Raw genomic sequence first — 17,991 nt, 5'->3', positions numbered from 1 at the left:
CCATAGGACTATGACCTCCGAATGCGATGAATATCGCCGTAGATGGAAGAAGCATGATTTGAAATCAAGTCAGCTTGCCAAAGGGCCTACATGGGTGTTTTTAACATATAAATCCTGCTATGTTCCCAGACTCCCCGTCCAAACAAACCCCGGATCATCGACAGCAACCACCAGCAAACATGGCTACATTCCCACCCAAAGTCCAGCGCTTCCCCTACGAGGCAATCAACCCCCACCGCCCACCCCTAAGCCAAAAGGGCCGCACAGTCATCGTGACCGGCGGCTCATCCGGCATCGGCTACGCAATCAGCCGCGCCTTTGCGCAAGCCAGCGCAGACCGGGTGATTATCGTGGGCCGCCGGCCGCCGGCCGTCACCGAAGCTGCTGCTTCGCTTTCTGCCGAGCTTCCGTCCTACCAGGGGACATTCGATGGACGAGTCTGTGACATTTCTTCGTTGGGCAGTATCGAGCAGCTATGGAGGACGCTGGAGGAGGAGGGTATCACTGTGGATGTTGTTGTGCTTAATGCAGCGAGCTTTTCGGTCGAGAGGCCTGTTCTTGAGATTGGGGTGCAGACTCTACTTGAGGATTATACGGTGAATGTTCTCGCTAGTTATCGGTTTGCGCAGCTGTTGGCGAAACAGAAGCCAGGAACCAAGAAGGTGAGAAACATGCGAGACCTCTTGTATTACAGTCAACTCATAGATTGGACCACCTTGGCTGATGATCTCTACAGTACCTCATCAATGTGTCCACGATGGCAATCTACAACCCTGACGCGGCATCGACCAACCTCAACTACGGCGCCAGCAAGAATGCAGCGGCCTTGCTCCTCCAGCTGCTCACACGGAACGTCTCGGCCGACGAGATCCAGATACTGAGCTATCACCCTGGGGCGGTTCTGACGCAGACGGCGAGGGAGCATGGGTATGACGAGAATACTCTTCCCTGGACTGACGGTTAGTGAGGATTTATTTTATTATTTTCGATCTTTCGTTCCACGGGCACCCGGCAGGAAGTAGAAAAGAAAAAAGAGAGAAAATTGCCATGTTCTGTGGCTAATTCGACCCTACGTCCTGCACAGTGAACGTCCCCGGCCAGTTCGCCGTATGGGCTTCATCCGACGAAGCAAAATTCCTGCACGGCCGCTTCGTGCACTCGAACTGGGATGTGACGGAGTTGCAGTCAGGGGCAGTGAGGGGCTTGATTGACGAGGATCCTGATTTTCTCAAGATTGGGGTGAAGGGGCTGGGATCTAACACTCGTTCCTGGGAGGAGACGACTTGATGGTTGTTCCCAGCAGGCTTTATATAATCTATTTGTATGTGTTACCCAATCAGCGTGTCTGTTGGGGGTACGACATTTGGACTTGGTTAATGAGATCGTACGGTCATCGGCCTAGATATACTAGTTATTCTGAGATTATATTGTTGAATTGTCAATGGCAGTGATAGAAAAGTATGCTCAAGCAATCCTTGTGCAAGTAATAGGTACCGGGTGACAAAGAGACTCGTTTCGTAAGAGTAAACGAAATGACAAAAATCAAGGTAGAACGGACATTCGACTGGCAAGGTCTTGATCCAAGTAGAGTCAATACTCAGGCGTCGTGGCAGGGCTTGCTTCAGATGCACTCTCTTGTTTCGGCCTTCCGGCAGGGTTGCTTGGGGGGGAGCTCTGGGTTTGGGCTTCGGCTTGGGATTCTTCTCAGGTTCAGGCTCAGGTTCCTCTTCCGATTCAGACTCAGATCCATATTCTGGCTCCACTTTTGCCTTGGGCGGAGGCCTAGGCTTTCTCTCGGGGCTTTCATCAGCCTCAGCCTCAGGCTTTGTCTTTGGCTTCCGCTTCCTCACAGCCATGGTTTGCGGATTGCTTCCATCAGTGCAGGCGAGCAGCTTTGAGGCGTCTCTGGCAATCCCGTAGTGCTTTGGATTAAAGCTGTATTGCGCATTGAAGAGGTGTCCCTTCCAAGACGAATTGGTGAAGATAGTGCCCCGGTACACCCCCGCAGAACCCTTCTTTCCAATTCCAAGCTTCGCCACAACGTCCTTTCGTTGTGTAAATGCTCTGCGTGACCGAGCTTTGTAGGAGGTCTGCACTGTCGTTTTGCAGTTCTTGCAACACGGAGCGTAGAAGAAGACACCCTTGTGAGTGTGCGATGACGACAACCTGCTCCCCCGAGGCCGCCTGCAACTTGTCTTTCAATTTATTCTGCGCTTTTCTGCTGCTCTCCGTGCTGTTCACGAGATTTGACCCTTCGCCTGGCCTGCTTTGCTCCCCGGCACACTCGAGCATATCCCAGAGAATTCCCTCGCTTCGGTTAGGGACCCCAATTACCTCCCGGTGAAATACTTCCGCAATCCGGTTACAAGCTGCCTTGACCCAGAAGGGCTCGCCAGAAATTCCGTTAACGAAGAACCACTCCTCTTTGCCCTTCTGGAACTCTGCCCCCTCCACATCGCTCTTGATTGTGTCACCCGCGGTATCAGCGTCCAGCGTTGTATTCATTTCCAGCTTCTCAGATTCCCTTCTTTATGCCGATTGCCAAGAAGAACGACGATCGCCTTGACGAATCGTTGAAGCGTGCAAATAACAGCATACCGGTTCATGGATTTGTGGAGATTCAGCTCGTTGTACTCGTTTAGCACTCTAGCATTTGAGCCACGCGGTGTTCCATCCGCTGAGGTGCTGACGGCAAACTCCTTGGCCGGCTCGATGACATCGATGAGGAATTCGGCGAGCTGCGAGTGTTCCTTAACGATGTACCGGACGGCGTCCGAGTTTGGGCCATCCTTGAAGACATCTTCGTATAGTCGTGGAATGTTACCAAGAGAGCCACGAAAAGAGCAGAGAGAACGTGTCATCACCCCAAAGACAAAGTCTCGTACAGCTTGGTCGTCCGCGCTTTTGAGGATATCCCCTGCAGTTTTCAGAGCGACGTTCGGGTCCACGAAGAGGTTAGTCATTTCCGCAAAGATCGAATTGACAGTATCCTTCCCAAAGAGTCCCAAGGGTAATGCACCAAGAAGCGTGGACTGCCCTACATCACTGGCAAGCTTTGCCAAGAGCCCAGCAGCACTTTCGGCCGCAATGCTAGCGGCTTCCTTCTTGATTTTGCTGGATGTGGCCGTCGATCTTACGGAGGGGCTCTTCAAACTGAGTGCCGACCTCCTCGGCAACTTTGGCGGCGCCGTCTTCAAGAAGCGTGGTTTTCTTAGAGATCTCAGCGGCCACGCGAACGTTGTGGGAAACGTCGTCGCTATCGCCCTGCGTAGGAACATTGGCGGCTTCCTCAGCGACTTTCGCTGCATCCGTAACAATCCGGTTTGCGTGCTCGGCAGCTCCGCCCTCAGTATTTGAAACGATCCCAGATGCATGCGCTGCTACACTCGCCGCAAGTCCAGAAATCCTCACGGTAGCAGCAGTAGCAGCAGAAACTGGTCTGGCAGCTCCCTCGTTTCCCGCTATCCTCGCCGCTTCCCCGGATAACCTGATCGCAGCTCTAACTAGCCCATTCGCAGCATCCTTATTCTCCGCGCCGTCTTTCTTTATCTTCCGGACATTCCTCTGCAGACATCCAGCGATACTGCCGAGTCTCTCTCGCGTCTCGCTATCACCGGATTGCTCGATGGTTGCGGATATGGTCATATCCGCGTTGATGACGCTCGCCCTGGCAGAATCCAGCGCATCGTTATCAGCATTTCCTTGTGTGATTTTGGGGACTTCGGAGGTAATGTCGGCGGCGGCTTCGGCGAGGCAGCAGGCGACGTCGAGAGATTTCACTTCCGTGGTGTCATCTTTGGCTTTTGACTTGACTTCTTTCAGGAGATTGAGGGCGAGAGAGGGAATTGTTTCGCTGGTTGCTGACATTGTGTTGGAATAGCGGCTCAAGAGACAAAGGATATCAAGATTGATGGCCTGGACGATACCTTCAACGAGCCTGTTGAATAGTGATTATTAGCTTTATTAGGATCCGTTGACTGATAGGGTGCATGACACAACGACTCACGGGAGGATAGGGCGGCCGTAGCCTGAAGGAGACTGGACTCTATTTGAAGAAGACCCATTTCATCGGCTTGCCATGATGAAACGACGTAGCAGAGGTATCAGTTCAACGCTGCTCATACGCGAATTCCGGCCTGCCAACTTCGCCAACGTTTCCCTGAGACAATCGGTCTCGCCAAGTAGAAGGTGATCCCCAACGAGGGTTCCGCCAAGCACCCCGTCACGCAGTACTAATCACCTGTTTTGATCATGGCTGCTGTGGACGCATCCTCGTACTAGCCCATAACAGAATTGGCTAGGTCCATGGCGCAGAAAAGAAGTTAATCGAGCATTTCCTCGGTCGCTGTGTTGTGGGCACAGGCGCTACCCTTTCGGGAAAGAAGGAAACAGCCCTGCTTAGTCAGGTTCCCCAGATCATAGAATAGTTATCCCCCAACACTGAGCTACAACTTCACGTCTCATCCAACCTCACCTGAATCAAGGTCAATCCATCATGCCAAAGACCTATCGCCAGTACAAGCGGGACGAGAAGCTTCTGATCTACTGGATGATCCATGCCTCAAACACCATCATCAAGTCCCTCCCCTCGGAAACGACCATTCCCATCAACACCAGTGGGGAGATCACCTTGCCAACACTGGTCGCTCTTTCCGAACTAATCGCCAAACACTTCAAGCCTGTTCCGTCAACAATCTACCGTCTCTTTCAGTCTGTCATCGAGGCCAGGAAGCGAACGCACTCCATCTTCAAGCAAATCGTTGCGGATGACCCGGACCCCGAGGTCGAGAAGAGCAATGAGACCCACAATCACTGGATCAATGGCCTCGCAAGAGCGTTTAGCGCCCTCGGTGGAGATGCTTGGCTGGCCGGGCGGAAGGATAGAGCAGACTCAGCAAGTGGTGAGGAGGACGAAGAGGTCATTTTATCGAACAAGTTCGCCGGTCTCAACTTCGACGAGGAAGGGGACGAAGACGAAGAGGGCGAGGATCAGGATAACCCGGAGCCTGTTGTACGTGCTCGACCGCAGAAGAAGGGAAAGAATGGCAAGGGCGGAAAGGCAAAGAGGGCGAAAGGAAAGAGAAAACCGGTCGACGACGAGATGAAACTCTTCGACGGCGTGCCATTGGAAAGCTATCGCATCATCGAGAACGACGCGGGCCTTGCCACCGATTACTTGCTCGCCGTCCTTTCGTCTTTCCAGGAATGGACCGACCTTCGGTATTGTATTCAGGCTGTGTGGCGTGACGTGGCATATGAAGGCTTAAACAGCTCTATTGCCGGCACTCTCGGAAACATTGCCGTGGCGATGGTCACAAGAACGGAATCAGAGATTGATCTCGAATTTCCCGGACACGGGTCCTACGAGACACTCATGCAGACTATCACCCGTGGCAATCCGGACAAAATAGAGGGGAAGCTTAGGTATATAACGGCCCGAATTCCTGAGAATAGGAGTGAGCCTCTTGGGACGATGTACACTCGAGATTTGGATGTTCGGGAACACTTTATGATCCACGCTTTCCAGGATCTGTTGGATTTCGTGACTGATTTCCAGATGACGCGGAGCGGGAAGCCGACGAAGAAAATGCTTGCGGAACTGCGGGACTGGAATCCTACTTTTAATTTACAACTTGCGACCAAAGCCCAACGCCTAAAGTGGCGGCGGTCCTATACAATCAATTGGCTGTACGACCTGGTCAATGCTTTCTCGTCGGTTGTTGTCCAGCATCGGAATCTCAGTGATCAGCAAATCAACCTTGAATGCGTTGATTGGTCAGTCAATGGACCATGGAATAACTACCGAAGATTGTACGGGCTAAACGAGTTTGCTGGCGAGGTAACGGCACTCGCAATGCAGAAACCTGGAACCAATGTGCGACGCAAGATCAGTCCGCACTTAGTTTTTCAGCTACAGTGCATTGTGGATTCTCTTACTGCGTCTCGCGGTTGGTGGTCCAACGAACTCGAAGGCGATACTCTAGTGTCTCCCGCGAGCAATTTCCGGCCTATACGTGATATTGACCTCTTTTTGGATCGTAAGGATGAGAGACCTTGTAGGGGCTTCTACCAGGAAGCAGGTGTGCTGATTCGATTGCTTAAAATGGATGGCTTGTTCCATGGCGACGGAAATCGACACAAACGACAAATTTACGTGCTGAGGAATGTCACAGACGAGTTTGTAAACTGGCTTGGAGCGTGCAAGGACATGCATGATTTGGAGGCCATTACAACCTCCCGGTTCTCAAACAGCAATTCGAATGGCCTCTGGGAATACTCTCCCTATCTCTGTGGTGTTGGTCTGCAGGAAGCACTAGAGATAGCGCACGGTGTGGGACTGCAATTGTGGGATACGCTGCCAGAGCCAACTTGCCTTGTACACTTGCACAACATGCTTGTCAAGAAAGGATACCTTGAGAAGGAAATCAGCTTGTATGCTACACTTGAAGACATCTTCACGGACGAATTTTTTGCCGATGGCAAGGTTCCAAAGTCGAAATTCTCCGAGGGTTTGAAGGCTTACGTGCGCACGAAACGCAGTATTAGACCAACTGCGCGACATCGAGCTGACCAGCGGCCGATGCTAGGCGCTTCGACGGGCATTCATGCACTTCTCAACCCGGACCGTAACGATGTGTTCAAAATCAAGTCACTCACGCGGCTGTTGCGAGAGGCATACTGGGTCCCGGATCGCATCCCCGACACCACCATCCCTGTTCCATCAATGCTGGCCATGCTGCGAATCAGTCAGATGAAACCAGTCACTAACCCAAGTACGGGAGAAAGGGCTATGCGAGACAGCGAACTGGTCAAGCGCTACCGGGCAGCTGGATTTAGTGAACGCCAGCTACTTAACTTCGAGCCCGCGATCGACCACGCAAAGCCTATTTCACAGGAAGAGCTCGCTAACCTGCGGCCAACCCTCGGAGATTATAGCCTTCAGAGTCGGCAACGGTCTAAATCCGCTGTCAACAAGGGGGTGCTGACCAACCAGTTCTTCCTAACATTTGTGGAAGCCGACCTTAAGGGTGAAGTAGGTCCGGGGGATTGGCCTATGCTAGGACTAAACTACATTACAGTAACATGTGAAATGTTGCTCTTATACAAGGAAATCGAGGAACGGTTGTCGAAGCTACGGAATCGCTTGTGGGTCGAGGCGTACGAGGGTGATCCCGCCATGAGACAAACCAAGAGGCGGTCTCTCACCATGCTTGCCCTGCTGGAACAGGATGACGAATGCCTAAGAATCATGGCTGAGTGCTTTGAAAGGTTCAGGACTGATTACCAGTGGTTTTGTTACTGGGATGCTAGCCATGACGAAAAGGAACCGGCGCAGTCCACACCCAAATCCACACTCTGATATCTGTAGCTGCGCTTTGCCTTTGCCTTGAATTGGATCTGGGCAGGCTCGAGTGCCAATACCAATTCCGATGTCATGGCTGGCCGTCCTCCGAAGCAAACGCCTTTCCCCCCGAAAGGTTATTTTGAGAAGCATGCGCCAGTTGTTATTGCCAACCCGTGAGAACAAGGGATGGTCCTCTATATGTACTGATGCAAACCTTCTGTGAGAGATCCATGGAACGGTCCAAATGAGTGGGCGACTTGACCTTTGGATGGGTCCCAGTCACGATCCTCAACACCACCTGGCTATTGTGGGGTTCCGCAAACTAGACCCCTGCCATGCTGCACAAAGCCCGGTGGTTCATCCCACACTATCATAGCCATCACTGCCCCGAAATATACGTCTCTGAAACCTGGTGTGCGTGGGGCCCCTTCTGTACCATGGTACGGTCCTCTGTTCACCCTACCTATGATCTTCGCTGCTGCTTAGGAGATTGTCTGCTTTTGGACTTGTGATTCTGGTACTTGGTTAAATCTCCGTACTATACCGATCATACTATCCCAGTCTCTGACACAATGCCATTTTTGTATAAACAAATTGGACCTAGCCACCTATTGCGCATCAAGTTCTAGCCACTATTTTCCCTTTGCCTCAGACTCTTCCACGGCAACGTGGATTGTCTGGCATGTTTTAAATGCAGTGATCTCCCAGAATAATGTACCAAATCCAGTATCAATACTGCCTGTGCAAGCTTCCGCATCAAAAAGCATATACAATGTCTGAAGCGACCTACCCTATCCGAAGCATTGAATGGGCCCCTGGACAGACGAAGTCAAAAGCTGGATCAACGATACCAACAATACGCGTCAAGTATCTCTAATTATGCCAGTGCTTCTCGATTTCCAGCATGCGTCCCTTACGGATGACCCGTTCTCATCCTATCGCGTTGCAGGCCAGTATCTCATCTCCAGCCTTTGTGCACAGCTACTAGGATCCCAATTCTGAACATTGAACAGGTATCCACGGTAACATGGAATGGTGTCGGTAATCCTCCTGGAACGACTGGTAAGCCATCTTGGAGGTGTGCACACAACAGGGAGACGTTTGGTAGCTGGCATCGTCCATATCGTATCTCGTGTTATTTGAGGTTTGAACCCACCCTGACCTGGAGCATTTTCCACCAGTAACTGAGCCTCTTTGTGTCTATCAAATAATCTACGACAAAATGCTCTTCCTTATCGAAAAAAACGTCCCCGCCGCGTCGGGCACCATGGGAAGTCGCCGCGAAAGAACGGCGGCGACGATACTGGGACTGGGCGCGAAAACAGCCCTACGTCAATGATCGCGGTGTGCCGGAAATCTTTATGAACGACGGGGTTGATATTGTTGACTATTCGCATAATAACCCTCCGACTACGTGAGATATCCCGAATCCGCTTGCGAGGTTTAGGAAGCCGTTGGGAGTTGCCATGGGGTATTATCGATGCATGAGTTTGGGCTTACTGGGGATCCGGTGGGTTAAGCTTCTTTCTTTTGATCACTAAACTGGGTCAGCCTCCCTCATCGATTGCAACAAGCAGACACGACATCGACGGCGCTGCCCTGCGGCAGCGTGGACAGGCGGGGTGAACAACTGGGCGCGAGCCAACGAGGCAATCCAGGGCGGGAACGGGATCAACTCAATCGAAGACCAGGTCTACAGATTGTTCGCTACGGATATATCCTCTTGGGAATCATTTGCATCAACAGTTTCGATGCACCCGCCTCCTACAGCTGCAGACTTTGTGTCGTTGGAGACTATTCATAATGAAATTCATGTAGGTTTCATTCCTTCGCTGTTCAGATAACGACTGTTCATGTTTGGAATGATTCTTTTTTTGCATATCCCAAATCCCCGCTCCTTAGAGCCATATTCACAGCAGCACACCTCACGCACTCCCCGTACCATGCAACCCCAGCCTAACCCCCCGATTCATAGCACAACCGGGCCCACAAACCTCATCCTCGGCCACGCGGTTAGCAGGGACCGTATCCACAACCTTCTTCACAATAAACCTAGGCTCGACGACCAACTTGGCGTCCCGAACCGGTTTTTTCAGCGCTTCAACATCACTCGCAAATCCGTACAGGGGCCGCAGGATGATACAGAGATCTGTCAACCCGTCGAACTTCTCTAGCGCTTTGACAATCCGCTCCCATTCCGGGATTGGGTCATGGTGGTGCGAGACTGCGTCGGTATAGACGGGTGATTCGAGATATAGCGTGCGGATTGCGGAGAGGCGGGACTGTGGGATGTAGCGGGGGAGTTCGAGCACGGTGGGTGGGTTTCCAATGTAGAATCTGTTCCGTGCATAAAGGAGGTGTATCGTTTCAATATACCTGAAGGCGGAACTCGGCCCCTATCAATCAGTATATAGCACGTATCCATCTCGAAACCGAAACCCAGCCAGGCCGGGGGGTAAAACAAAAACTGAAACTCACACCCTCCGACAAGTGCTCAACATCCCGATAACCTTAACCCCCAGCTTCCTTGCAAGCGCCGGATTCCCCCTCAGATTGACCTTATTCCATGGATTCCTCGGTGAGCACTCGGAATGATTACACACCTCCCTACACTGCCAGCATAGCTCGCCCGACCGCGTCTGCTCGAGCTGATCCCGTTCGGGGAGTCTGCACAGAGCACTGCGGAATTTGTGGGTTCGGCCGCCGACGTAGGCGATGTGGATTGTTTCATTGAAGACGAAAATCTCGTGGTAGGCGATGTCCCGGATCTCGCGGGGGAGGTGGAAAAATGGGGATTGGGTTTGCGGGTGCGGGTGGGTTGTTGGTGTGGATGTGTTTCGGGTGGATCTTTTCGCTGGAGGATCAAGAGGGGGAGTTAGAGGGCGCCGCGTCGATGAGGGATTCTTGTGCATTATTTCGGTCTGTTTGCGTTTTTGAGGCATTTTATGGGGAGAGTTGGAGGTGGGAAGAGGATGGGGGGGCAGGGCGCTTATCAGGGCGAGGCTGAGTCGCGGGTTCTGGGCAGTCGAGCCCAATGGGACATGACCGGTCTAGACCACGACAGGGATCTCCATCAGGCTGATTCGCACACGGCGTTCTCCGTTTTTCTGGCTAAGAATATCCCAACGTCACTCGCTCGCAGCTTGATAGATGGGTTTCTTGATGATTGATTCTTCGAATTACCCTTCAACCATTGGCAAGCCAAGACCACGAACTATACGGGGCATTTCAACTATCGGTAAAACGTCTACTATTTCCTCTGATTATTATACCGGGCATTATATCCCTGAACAGCCGCCATCTTTACGACGGCTAATTCCAAGCTCCTCTGAATACCGCCTTATCGGACATTGGCAAGCATCATCGGCGCTGGTCCGGCCGTTGCTCAAATCGTATACTGCCCGCGCGAGCCATCACTACCTATATCAGCAATGCACAGAAGAATATGTCCAGGTGTTCCATCTCACTAGTAACATGGTTGAACTCGATCCATCCCATCTCCTGGTCCCTCTCTTGACTCGCCGACAACGCAGTTGTGGCTTTCAGCGGCATGCGATCGAGCTGAAATAAACGCTCGTCGAGGGATCCGGGTCGGTCTAGATGGGAAGCATGGAGGTACAAGTTAATACAAGCACCGCTGATGCGATGGGATGGGCCACCTACCCGATAATCTTCGTCTTCTTCGCCTATAGCACTGGACGATGCCCAATACCGCGAGGATGAATGTCGGAATTGTGACGCACAATGTAATGAGTGCTACCACATCATCGACAGACCAGCCCATCACTGTCTGACCATAAGCATAACCAGTTCCTATGTAGTGTATAACCTCTTTTTGTGATGGCGTCGTCTTCGCTAGCGTAGGATACGGTTCAGTTGATATCTCAGGAGCAGGGCCGTATAGTCTTCGTCAAACGGGAAAAAAGTATGAAAGTAACCGAAGAGCTTCCACGTCATTTCAGTTCAGACGATCTGACTTATATATGTGCAGCCCAAATCTCGAAAGTGGACACGCACCCTTTGGCCCCGGAGCGGTCTAAGCGCGCCCCCATCTTGCACCCGCCGTCATCTCGTTTGCTCCATCAAGGTGTGGGAGTTCAATTGTGCAGTATTAGTGCTGACAATATTGATCCTCTTCCAAGTTAGGCAGCTATTAAAATTATGCTCTGAAAGGCCATCCAAACAAGCCTCATTGTTGATCGATGCAGGTTGGCGGTCTCGACCAGCCTGGACTTGGGCCAGACTTGGGCTGGAGGCTTTGGCGATCGCCTCTATCTCAGCCTCATGGTGCCCTGAAGCTTCAGAGGATTTGTCGCATAGTTTTCAACTCTTGCGCTGCGGAGTGATAGGATCTGCCTCAGAAAAAGCCTGGTACAAGCATCTTCAAGTCCTTGTAGAAGCAGTCTCTACCCGCGACGCTGCACTGTAGCCACCGCCAAGTGTATAGTAGAGAGTCTACACGGTTAGTAAGGTGCAGTGTTTCTTGTTTGATCAGATAGATCCTTGACGGCTTTTTGGAGCTGGTGCTCTGCCATCCTCGAATCTCAGCTTTTCGCTGCCCGCAATATTGTGGCAGTGCCACCCTTGTCGGCTGTGCTTGGAGATGGCGGTCGCAGGAGTTTCTGGGATATTCACCAGCCACTCAATGGGAGATGCATAAACTCCTAGCAATGAAGGTCAGAGCGCTTTCTACCAGTGACGGATTTGGTACAGTGAGCTTTGCGCTGTAACAATGCCCGCTAGTTCAGCAAAGGGCAGCCAATTCAACATTTCAAGACCCCGAATATCGAATCACTCCGCAAGAAATCGAATAAGCAGGTTCCTTGGTGCTGATCTTAGTGAGTGCGCACCTGTGCAGTGTTGGCAAACGATGACAGCTCGAGATGGGTGGGACTCGTGAGTGATAAAGACGGAAGGCACCGACACGGCCCATGCCTTAGTGAAGGAATCTTGAATCAGGTCACAGTGCAGGTTGACCTCTTGCATTTCATTTATGTGCCACAGTGACTAGGGCATTTTGCTTTTGCACCTGTATCTCGGTAGAGCCTAGACACTCATACCTCCCTTCTGTCAGGCTCATGCTAGCCAACGCAATATAGTGCTTGTACAGTCGGGCTTCGAACACTGCCACAGTAAACCAAGATAGTATAACACCTTTAATAAAGCATAGAAGCGACACACCAGTTGGAGCTCGCTCGTCGCAGGAGCCTTGACAAGGGCCTGCGGGTCGATCATCGTAATTTCCTAATGAGGCCCACTCACCACGTGGAAAAAGTCGAACGAGTTCCAGGCCTCTGTTCTAGATCGAGGTCTCGTCTCGTCTGGTCCGGTCTGGACCCTGGGCGTTAGGTACCTGGGGTGCTGCCGTCACAGGAACATGTTTTGTTTTGCGAGGCTCTTCTCTTTTGCTCGCTTGGCCGAGAACCCTTCAGAACTGGCGGTGGAGGGCGCCACGGGGAAGGTAAAGCGAAGAGAAAGAAATGCCGAGGGCTGCTTTCGACTCTTCAGTTTCGCTTCTAAGCTCCTTTGTGGTCTGCTTTGCTATCGCAACACTCTTCTTTCTTCGTGTGCCCGTATAGGTCTCTCCCGAGCTTCGTCAGGAAAGGATGGACCTCAGGCTTCAGAGAACCTTTGGAAGCTTCGGTACAGATGTTACAAGGCGAGTATTTCGCTGCCTGCATCGTCCGAGCACATGAAGCCTCACCAATATCTATGGCTCTCTGTTTCTTGGGGGCAAATGCACTGACAGTCGGGTACCAACCCCGTGAATCAATCCTCAAGTCTGCCATGTTCGTGGCTGATTTATTCTTCACATGCAACAAGACACGAATCTCGTCCAAGCTCCTCGTCTGACTACAGTTTATTCTCGAGCGATTGTAGACGCAGAGTGTGCATGACTAGCAAAGGTGTGCAAGTAGTCGCGGATGGATTCGATCTTTTACAGCGCAAACTGATTGCACGTATAGGGTCGGAAGATTACTTTGTGAAATACTTTGAATGCACAAAGATAGACCAGTCAATAGCATCTCAGGCGTTTATATGTTTATATCATCACTACATAATGAATCATCTAGTATCCCTCACGAGGCTTCCCATCCGCAGCCTGGCCACTCGCTACCCCAAGTTCCTGCAACATACCGGCGCCGAGAACACCGACGTCTGTGTTGATAGAAACAAGGTCGAAGCCCTGCTGAGCACGTCTCTGGGCATCGACCCCGTTGGAGCCTGGATCGATTGTTAGAATCACCGTACCAAAGAGAGGGCTCCTTGAGAGAACAGGATTTCGGGTCACGTACAGAAAATAGCCGCCTTCTTCCCAGCCGCATGCGTCGCCTTGAGCACACGCTGAATGGCAGCCTCGTGCTCTTCTCCGCCGCGCTCAACGCCCATTTGCTTTGAGAGATCGAAGGGTCCTACACGAGCATATCATCATTAGCATCGCACTCTCCCCTTAACCCACCTCAACCCCACTCATCTTATTTGATCAAGGGCCAACTCACCGATAAGAACCCCATCCAGCCCCTCAACAGCAACAATCTTCTCTACGTTCTCAACGCCGGGCCTCGACTCAATCTGCACAAACACAACTGTCTCCTTGTCCACGTTCGCATCGTACTGCGGGCCGGGAACCTCGGGGAACGAGTGCAGAGCGAACATTGGGCCGTATCCGCGTGTTCCGGTTGGTGGGTACTTGCAGTAGGAGACGATCTTGGCGGCGTCCTCCTATATGAGTATTTTTGTTAGCGGCCCAATTCAACAGTGGTCCCGTCGTTGAGTTTTCGGTTCAGAGAGGAAGTGGATACGTACAGCCGAATGACACATGGGTGTAACGATTCCATGCGCGCCGGCATCAAGCGCCCGCTTGATGAGCCACTCCTCTCCCCAGGGGACACGGATAAGTGGGCTGGCGCCCTCGGACGCGACGGCGTTGTTAAGCTGCAAGGGACGAATATAATCATTAGTTCATCGTCCACCCTGTCGGAAATCCAAAATCGGAAAATAAAACAGAATACAAGGGCGAACCTCATAATAATCCTTATCCGAAATCAACCCGTGCTCGCCATCAATGAGGACCCAGCTAAAGCGGTTGGAATGTTGGGCAGCGGAGCGGAGGACGGTCTTTGCGACACCGGCGCCGGGGAGGCTGTGAATTTCGCCGGTCAGTCAAGGTGTCCGTCTAATGAATGTGGGAATTGGTGTCGTACGTGAGCCAGAAGCCATACGCGGTATCCGGCTTCTTGAGGGCTGTCTTGATGGCCGAGTTGAGAGACATTGTGTAGGATTCCCAGGGATTGACTGTCTATAATTATTCGAAGGAGAGATAGTCAGTGAAGGAAAAGACAGTCCGTGATGTTTTGTGTTGTGAGAAAGGAACAATTGCGAAAAGATGGCGGGGGAGATTGAGTTCCCCGCAGTCGCGCATTAATAACCGGCCTCGGTTTCTCGGGCTTTCTCCGACTCGCTGCTCGGGAAAATCAACACCGAATGGACGTTCATTGCGCTTGCCGTCGGTTCGGAAAAGTATCCGAGCTTCCGAGATTCTTTGCAGTACATAAAGGAACTTGGAGAACCGTAGTCGAAGTCCAGGTTTGTGCCTATCATATTGCTCGATTGGATTTAAAGTGCTTGTGGCTTCTTCCGTTATGCCTTGTTGATGCGGTTGGATGATTAGTTGGTTGATCACCGTTGGTGCATATCTTCTACCTGGACAGATATATATTCCCGAACACATTATGCAAGTATCAGCTTCGTTGTTGAATCGGCCTTCTATTCATTTAATTAAGCTTACAAGCTAAATATGTAGTGCATATATTACTCATTCGCGGCTTAACCATAGTAAGAAAGACCATAATACCGGCCAACATCTGCCTACGACTACGGACCATCACCATGTATACGAGCACCGCAATGCAGCCACAATCTTGATTATTCCCACCAAAAGAAGGAAGACGGATAGAGGTCGATAAATCCCCTCCCAACTACCAATCCTCAACGAAGAGAAGATTACTATGTACAGCCATACTAAACAGCACGCCCCGTACGTTAGACACCAGCAGCTCTCCCTTACAGGACAGCCCCCATAAACGCCGCAGCCGCCGCACCGCCGAGAACCAAGCCAGCCGCGCCCGTCATTTTGGGCACACCACCCGTCGAAGTCTCCGAGGCAGTATCCTCCTCCTCATCGCCATCCGCGCTGGGAGTAGCGGTGGGAGAGGGTCCGTCCGAGGCAGTGCTGCTGGTCTCAGAAGCAGATGAGGATCCCGTCTCGGTCGCGGTGGCCGTCACGGTGACGGACATGTAGTTTGTGAAGGAGGCGGTGACCCCCTGGTCCTCGCCGCTGATGGTGCGGTGGCAGGCGGCTTCGTCGGTTGCGGAGGCCGTACAGCCCCATGTTGTGTCGCTGTGGATCCAATCTGGTTAGTACAAATCTGGAAAAAATCATGATTCTTTCAAATAGATAACATAGCTAACGCAGGGCAGGCCCATGACAGAATATTTATGTATCGACTGGGATAGGCAGGGAAGGGATCGGATCGCTGATGGATCAATTGCAGTTGCGCCGTACCTCTCTGATCCGGACTTCCACCACGCATACGTGCTGCTATTGATGACCTCGGCCGTGAAGCCGCCGCGAGCCGGGGCGGTGCAGACCTGCCCGGAAGTGTAAGTTTCGGGGCAGCCCAGGCTGTAGCTGGTCGCGGTTTTGTCCTGTTATGTCCAGTGTCAGCCAGTCTGTTTCCCCCCTGCCTGCTGCAAGGATAAAAAGCGAGGTCGAACATACACTCCCAAGAAGCGTCACCTCGAACTCGGGCGCGGAATCGCGGTCGACGCCGTAGAGCAGCAGAGAGACCACATCGTCAGCAACAGAGAGGCCAGCAAGGGCCGGGATGAGAGCGAGAGCGAGCTTCATGATGAACGAATGAACGAATTAGAATCGATAAACGAGTGTATAGAGTCGATCTTGCGAGTGAAACTGAACGAATGAATGTAATCGGCCGCGTAAGCGATCAGCAAGACGGGAAGAGGAGCGATTAAAAGAGCGACGCCGTGCAACGTTAAGCACTCTGTTTGAACTGCTGGGTTTGCTGGGCAGGCAGGGCTCAAGCCTCGATGAGCTTCTTCAGGGGCTGCCCAGCAGGGCGCAGCCAACGGGGCGAATGGTGAGACGCTTAAATCTGCATCGGCTGAATGGGGGAAGAACTGGCGCACACGATGTTGATTGGGTAGAAATCAGGCGCTTTGTGGGGAGTGTAGCATCGGCTCAGGGCTGGACCTCATGTGGATGTCCTGGGCGGGTCCGGGAGGGCGTCAGGGCGTCAGGGCGTCAGGGCCTCGTGCCGGCTTCCCGGCTGGCCGGGATTTGGAATGGACGGGGTATGATGGGGCGTTGGGGGCGGAGGGACGGGAAGACTCCGCGGGCCTGTGAAGAGTTCACAATAATTGACGCTTTATAAAGCAAAGCAAACTGGCAGGGTCCCGCCAGTGCTGGACGCATCTAGATGGCAGACGAAGTCCGAAGTCGGCCAAGTCTCGGACTGACTACATTTGGCCCCATGGGGATAACGGCTCATTAACTTTGGCAGCAATGACCATGGATCCATCGTACGAGTCATGGCTTGCCAGGGACGCTCGCGTGATGTTGCGCCCAATGCCGAGGAGACAACGGTCCCAAATAGATGCAAGAGGCGAATGCTTAGGCTTGTCGCTTCACTAGCAGAGCGTCACAGTCATCTCAACTCACTGTATGACGAAGGTTATGCTCAAACACTGTTCCAGCCTCGTAGTCATGACAGCCGGATCTAAGAGTTGAGGCGCTCATGCACACGTAGCTCAGGAACAGGTTGCAGGTCGGTTAGACTCGTCTTTAGCGTCGGGCGCCCCGAAAGGCGCTGACTAAGTGACGTGACTGTCACATGATGGGCTCTCCACCCCTTACTGGTCCACTCAGCCTTTCGAGTCACCTTACCTCTTTCAACTGCTTACCACCACAATAGCCGCCCGCCCACCATGGCTTCTCTCAACAAAATTGTAAGTTTATCACTTATTAATTACTATATAAGCGATTAAAGCGATGATAATGCTGATATCTGACCAAAAGGTTAATAGCTGGTACAAACATGACGCAGTAAAAGGCCTCCTTAAGCTGCCCTCTTACAACCTGGTTGGTCCTTGTGCTACCTTACTTCAGCGTTTTTATTCCCTTACTATCATCCTAATGAAACTGGTTACTAACCGCTTCGCGATTGCTTAGGACAGAGACAGATGTGTATTAATGTTCTATAGTGAAAGATTCCGCCAGGTGCCCGACCGTTCCAACGCTATAGTAAGTACCGTTTTAGCTGGTTGCTAAGCGTTTGCTAAGTGGTTGCCAACCACTTAGCAGCCATTCACTGATAACTGTATATATTTGAGATATCACACACATGATATAGAAGAATAGAAGATTCTGCATTAATTAGGTCTAAGTACCCTGTAAATATCTAACAAGTAGCTCTAGTGTGGTGTGCTCTTGATTTTAAACTACTTGCAGGTGCGTATATATATAGTAGCATAAAGTATAAAGCGCCTTATCGCACCACGTAATTAAGAGAATTTGGGAAGAGAAGCTTAAGATCCCTTATACATAATATATATTATATACAATA

The 17,991-nt window shown here is 51.7% G+C and overlaps 8 protein-coding genes across 8 annotated transcripts; 3 read left to right on the top strand and 5 right to left on the bottom strand.

The window, feature by feature from the left end:
- The first annotated feature begins 152 nt into the window (after window positions 1-152).
- On the top strand, window positions 153-1,333 carry BJX68DRAFT_230910 (SDR family NAD(P)-dependent oxidoreductase). Its single transcript, XM_071039267.1, has 3 exons — window positions 153-662; window positions 737-959; window positions 1,085-1,333. Exons 1-3 carry the CDS (start codon window positions 180-182, stop codon window positions 1,285-1,287), a joined length of 909 nt encoding a protein of 302 aa, XP_070902010.1. The 5' UTR covers window positions 153-179; the 3' UTR covers window positions 1,288-1,333.
- A 596-nt stretch (window positions 1,334-1,929) lies between these two features.
- Window positions 1,930-3,867, bottom strand: BJX68DRAFT_263958 (uncharacterized protein; the record flags this gene model as incomplete). Its single annotated transcript, XM_071044818.1, has 3 exons — window positions 1,930-2,460; window positions 2,553-3,037; window positions 3,138-3,867. The coding sequence occupies 3 exons, from the start codon at window positions 3,865-3,867 to the stop codon at window positions 1,930-1,932; spliced, it is 1,746 nt and encodes a 581-aa protein (XP_070902009.1).
- A 628-nt stretch (window positions 3,868-4,495) lies between these two features.
- Window positions 4,496-7,360, top strand: BJX68DRAFT_263957 (uncharacterized protein; the record flags this gene model as incomplete). Its single annotated transcript, XM_071044817.1, has 1 exon — window positions 4,496-7,360. One exon carries the CDS (start codon window positions 4,496-4,498, stop codon window positions 7,358-7,360), a length of 2,865 nt encoding a protein of 954 aa, XP_070902008.1.
- A 1,803-nt stretch (window positions 7,361-9,163) lies between these two features.
- Window positions 9,164-10,290, bottom strand: BJX68DRAFT_230907 (uncharacterized protein; the record flags this gene model as incomplete). The annotated part of the gene is made up of 2 exons (XM_071039266.1): window positions 9,164-9,721; window positions 9,824-10,290. 2 exons carry the CDS (start codon window positions 10,285-10,287, stop codon window positions 9,271-9,273), a joined length of 915 nt encoding a protein of 304 aa, XP_070902007.1. The 3' UTR covers window positions 9,164-9,270.
- Window positions 10,291-10,527: 237 nt separating this feature from the next.
- Window positions 10,528-11,433, bottom strand: BJX68DRAFT_230905 (uncharacterized protein). The gene is made up of 4 exons (XM_071039265.1): window positions 11,363-11,433; window positions 11,009-11,290; window positions 10,813-10,941; window positions 10,528-10,761 (listed from the first exon to the last, which is right to left on the bottom strand). The coding sequence occupies exons 2-4, from the start codon at window positions 11,127-11,129 to the stop codon at window positions 10,706-10,708; spliced, it is 306 nt and encodes a 101-aa protein (XP_070902006.1). The 5' UTR covers window positions 11,130-11,290; window positions 11,363-11,433; the 3' UTR covers window positions 10,528-10,705.
- A 1,925-nt stretch (window positions 11,434-13,358) lies between these two features.
- BJX68DRAFT_230902 (HpcH/HpaI aldolase family protein) lies at window positions 13,359-14,720 on the bottom strand. The gene is made up of 6 exons (XM_071039264.1): window positions 14,551-14,720; window positions 14,369-14,489; window positions 14,153-14,281; window positions 13,846-14,068; window positions 13,642-13,758; window positions 13,359-13,570 (listed from the first exon to the last, which is right to left on the bottom strand). Exons 1-6 carry the CDS (start codon window positions 14,616-14,618, stop codon window positions 13,416-13,418), a joined length of 813 nt encoding a protein of 270 aa, XP_070902005.1. The 5' UTR covers window positions 14,619-14,720; the 3' UTR covers window positions 13,359-13,415.
- A 418-nt stretch (window positions 14,721-15,138) lies between these two features.
- BJX68DRAFT_230900 (uncharacterized protein) lies at window positions 15,139-16,570 on the bottom strand. Its single transcript, XM_071039263.1, has 3 exons — window positions 16,128-16,570; window positions 15,912-16,054; window positions 15,139-15,746 (listed from the first exon to the last, which is right to left on the bottom strand). Exons 1-3 carry the CDS (start codon window positions 16,254-16,256, stop codon window positions 15,410-15,412), a joined length of 609 nt encoding a protein of 202 aa, XP_070902004.1. The 5' UTR covers window positions 16,257-16,570; the 3' UTR covers window positions 15,139-15,409.
- Window positions 16,571-17,387: 817 nt separating this feature from the next.
- On the top strand, window positions 17,388-17,796 carry BJX68DRAFT_230897 (uncharacterized protein). Its single transcript, XM_071039262.1, has 2 exons — window positions 17,388-17,507; window positions 17,598-17,796. Exons 1-2 carry the CDS (start codon window positions 17,418-17,420, stop codon window positions 17,694-17,696), a joined length of 189 nt encoding a protein of 62 aa, XP_070902003.1. The 5' UTR covers window positions 17,388-17,417; the 3' UTR covers window positions 17,697-17,796.
- The last annotated feature ends 195 nt before the right edge of the window (window positions 17,797-17,991 follow it).

Source organism: Aspergillus pseudodeflectus (assembly GCF_044049435.1).
Source record: "Aspergillus pseudodeflectus strain CBS 756.74 chromosome Unknown BJX68scaffold_9, whole genome shotgun sequence".
NCBI classification, from domain to species: Eukaryota; Fungi; Ascomycota; class Eurotiomycetes; order Eurotiales; family Aspergillaceae; genus Aspergillus; species Aspergillus pseudodeflectus.
This window is presented reverse-complemented; position numbering and strand designations above follow the sequence as displayed.

Excerpts from the sequence above, each read along its gene's own strand:
- BJX68DRAFT_230905 (XM_071039265.1), bottom strand. The coding sequence starts at position 11,129 with ATGGGCTGGTCTGTCGATGATGTGGTAGCACTCATTACATTGTGCGTC. Across the intron at positions 10,942-11,008 it reads AAGAAGACGAAGATTATCGG|ACCGACCCGGATCCCTCGAC; the intron begins GTAGGTGGCCCA and ends CTTCCCATCTAG. Across the intron at positions 10,762-10,812 it reads CGAGTTCAACCATGTTACTA|TGATGGCTCGCGCGGGCAGT; the intron begins GTGAGATGGAAC and ends TGATATAGGTAG.
- BJX68DRAFT_230900 (XM_071039263.1), bottom strand. The coding sequence starts at position 16,256 with ATGAAGCTCGCTCTCGCTCTCATCCCGGCCCTTGCTGGCCTCTCTGTT. Across the intron at positions 16,055-16,127 it reads AGGTGACGCTTCTTGGGAGT|GACAAAACCGCGACCAGCTA; the intron begins GTATGTTCGACC and ends TGGACATAACAG. Across the intron at positions 15,747-15,911 it reads TGGAAGTCCGGATCAGAGAG|CGACACAACATGGGGCTGTA; the intron begins GTACGGCGCAAC and ends TTGGATCCACAG.
- BJX68DRAFT_230910 (XM_071039267.1), top strand. The coding sequence starts at position 180 with ATGGCTACATTCCCACCCAAAGTCCAGCGCTTCCCCTACGAGGCAATC. Across the intron at positions 663-736 it reads AGAAGCCAGGAACCAAGAAG|TACCTCATCAATGTGTCCAC; the intron begins GTGAGAAACATG and ends TGATCTCTACAG. Across the intron at positions 960-1,084 it reads TACTCTTCCCTGGACTGACG|TGAACGTCCCCGGCCAGTTC; the intron begins GTTAGTGAGGAT and ends CGTCCTGCACAG.
- BJX68DRAFT_230897 (XM_071039262.1), top strand. The coding sequence starts at position 17,418 with ATGATAATGCTGATATCTGACCAAAAGGTTAATAGCTGGTACAAACAT. Across the intron at positions 17,508-17,597 it reads AGCTGCCCTCTTACAACCTG|GACAGAGACAGATGTGTATT; the intron begins GTTGGTCCTTGT and ends GCGATTGCTTAG.
- BJX68DRAFT_230902 (XM_071039264.1), bottom strand. The coding sequence starts at position 14,618 with ATGTCTCTCAACTCGGCCATCAAGACAGCCCTCAAGAAGCCGGATACC. Across the intron at positions 14,069-14,152 it reads CACCCATGTGTCATTCGGCT|GAGGACGCCGCCAAGATCGT; the intron begins GTACGTATCCAC and ends ATACTCATATAG. Across the intron at positions 13,759-13,845 it reads GCTGGATGGGGTTCTTATCG|GACCCTTCGATCTCTCAAAG; the intron begins GTGAGTTGGCCC and ends ATGCTCGTGTAG.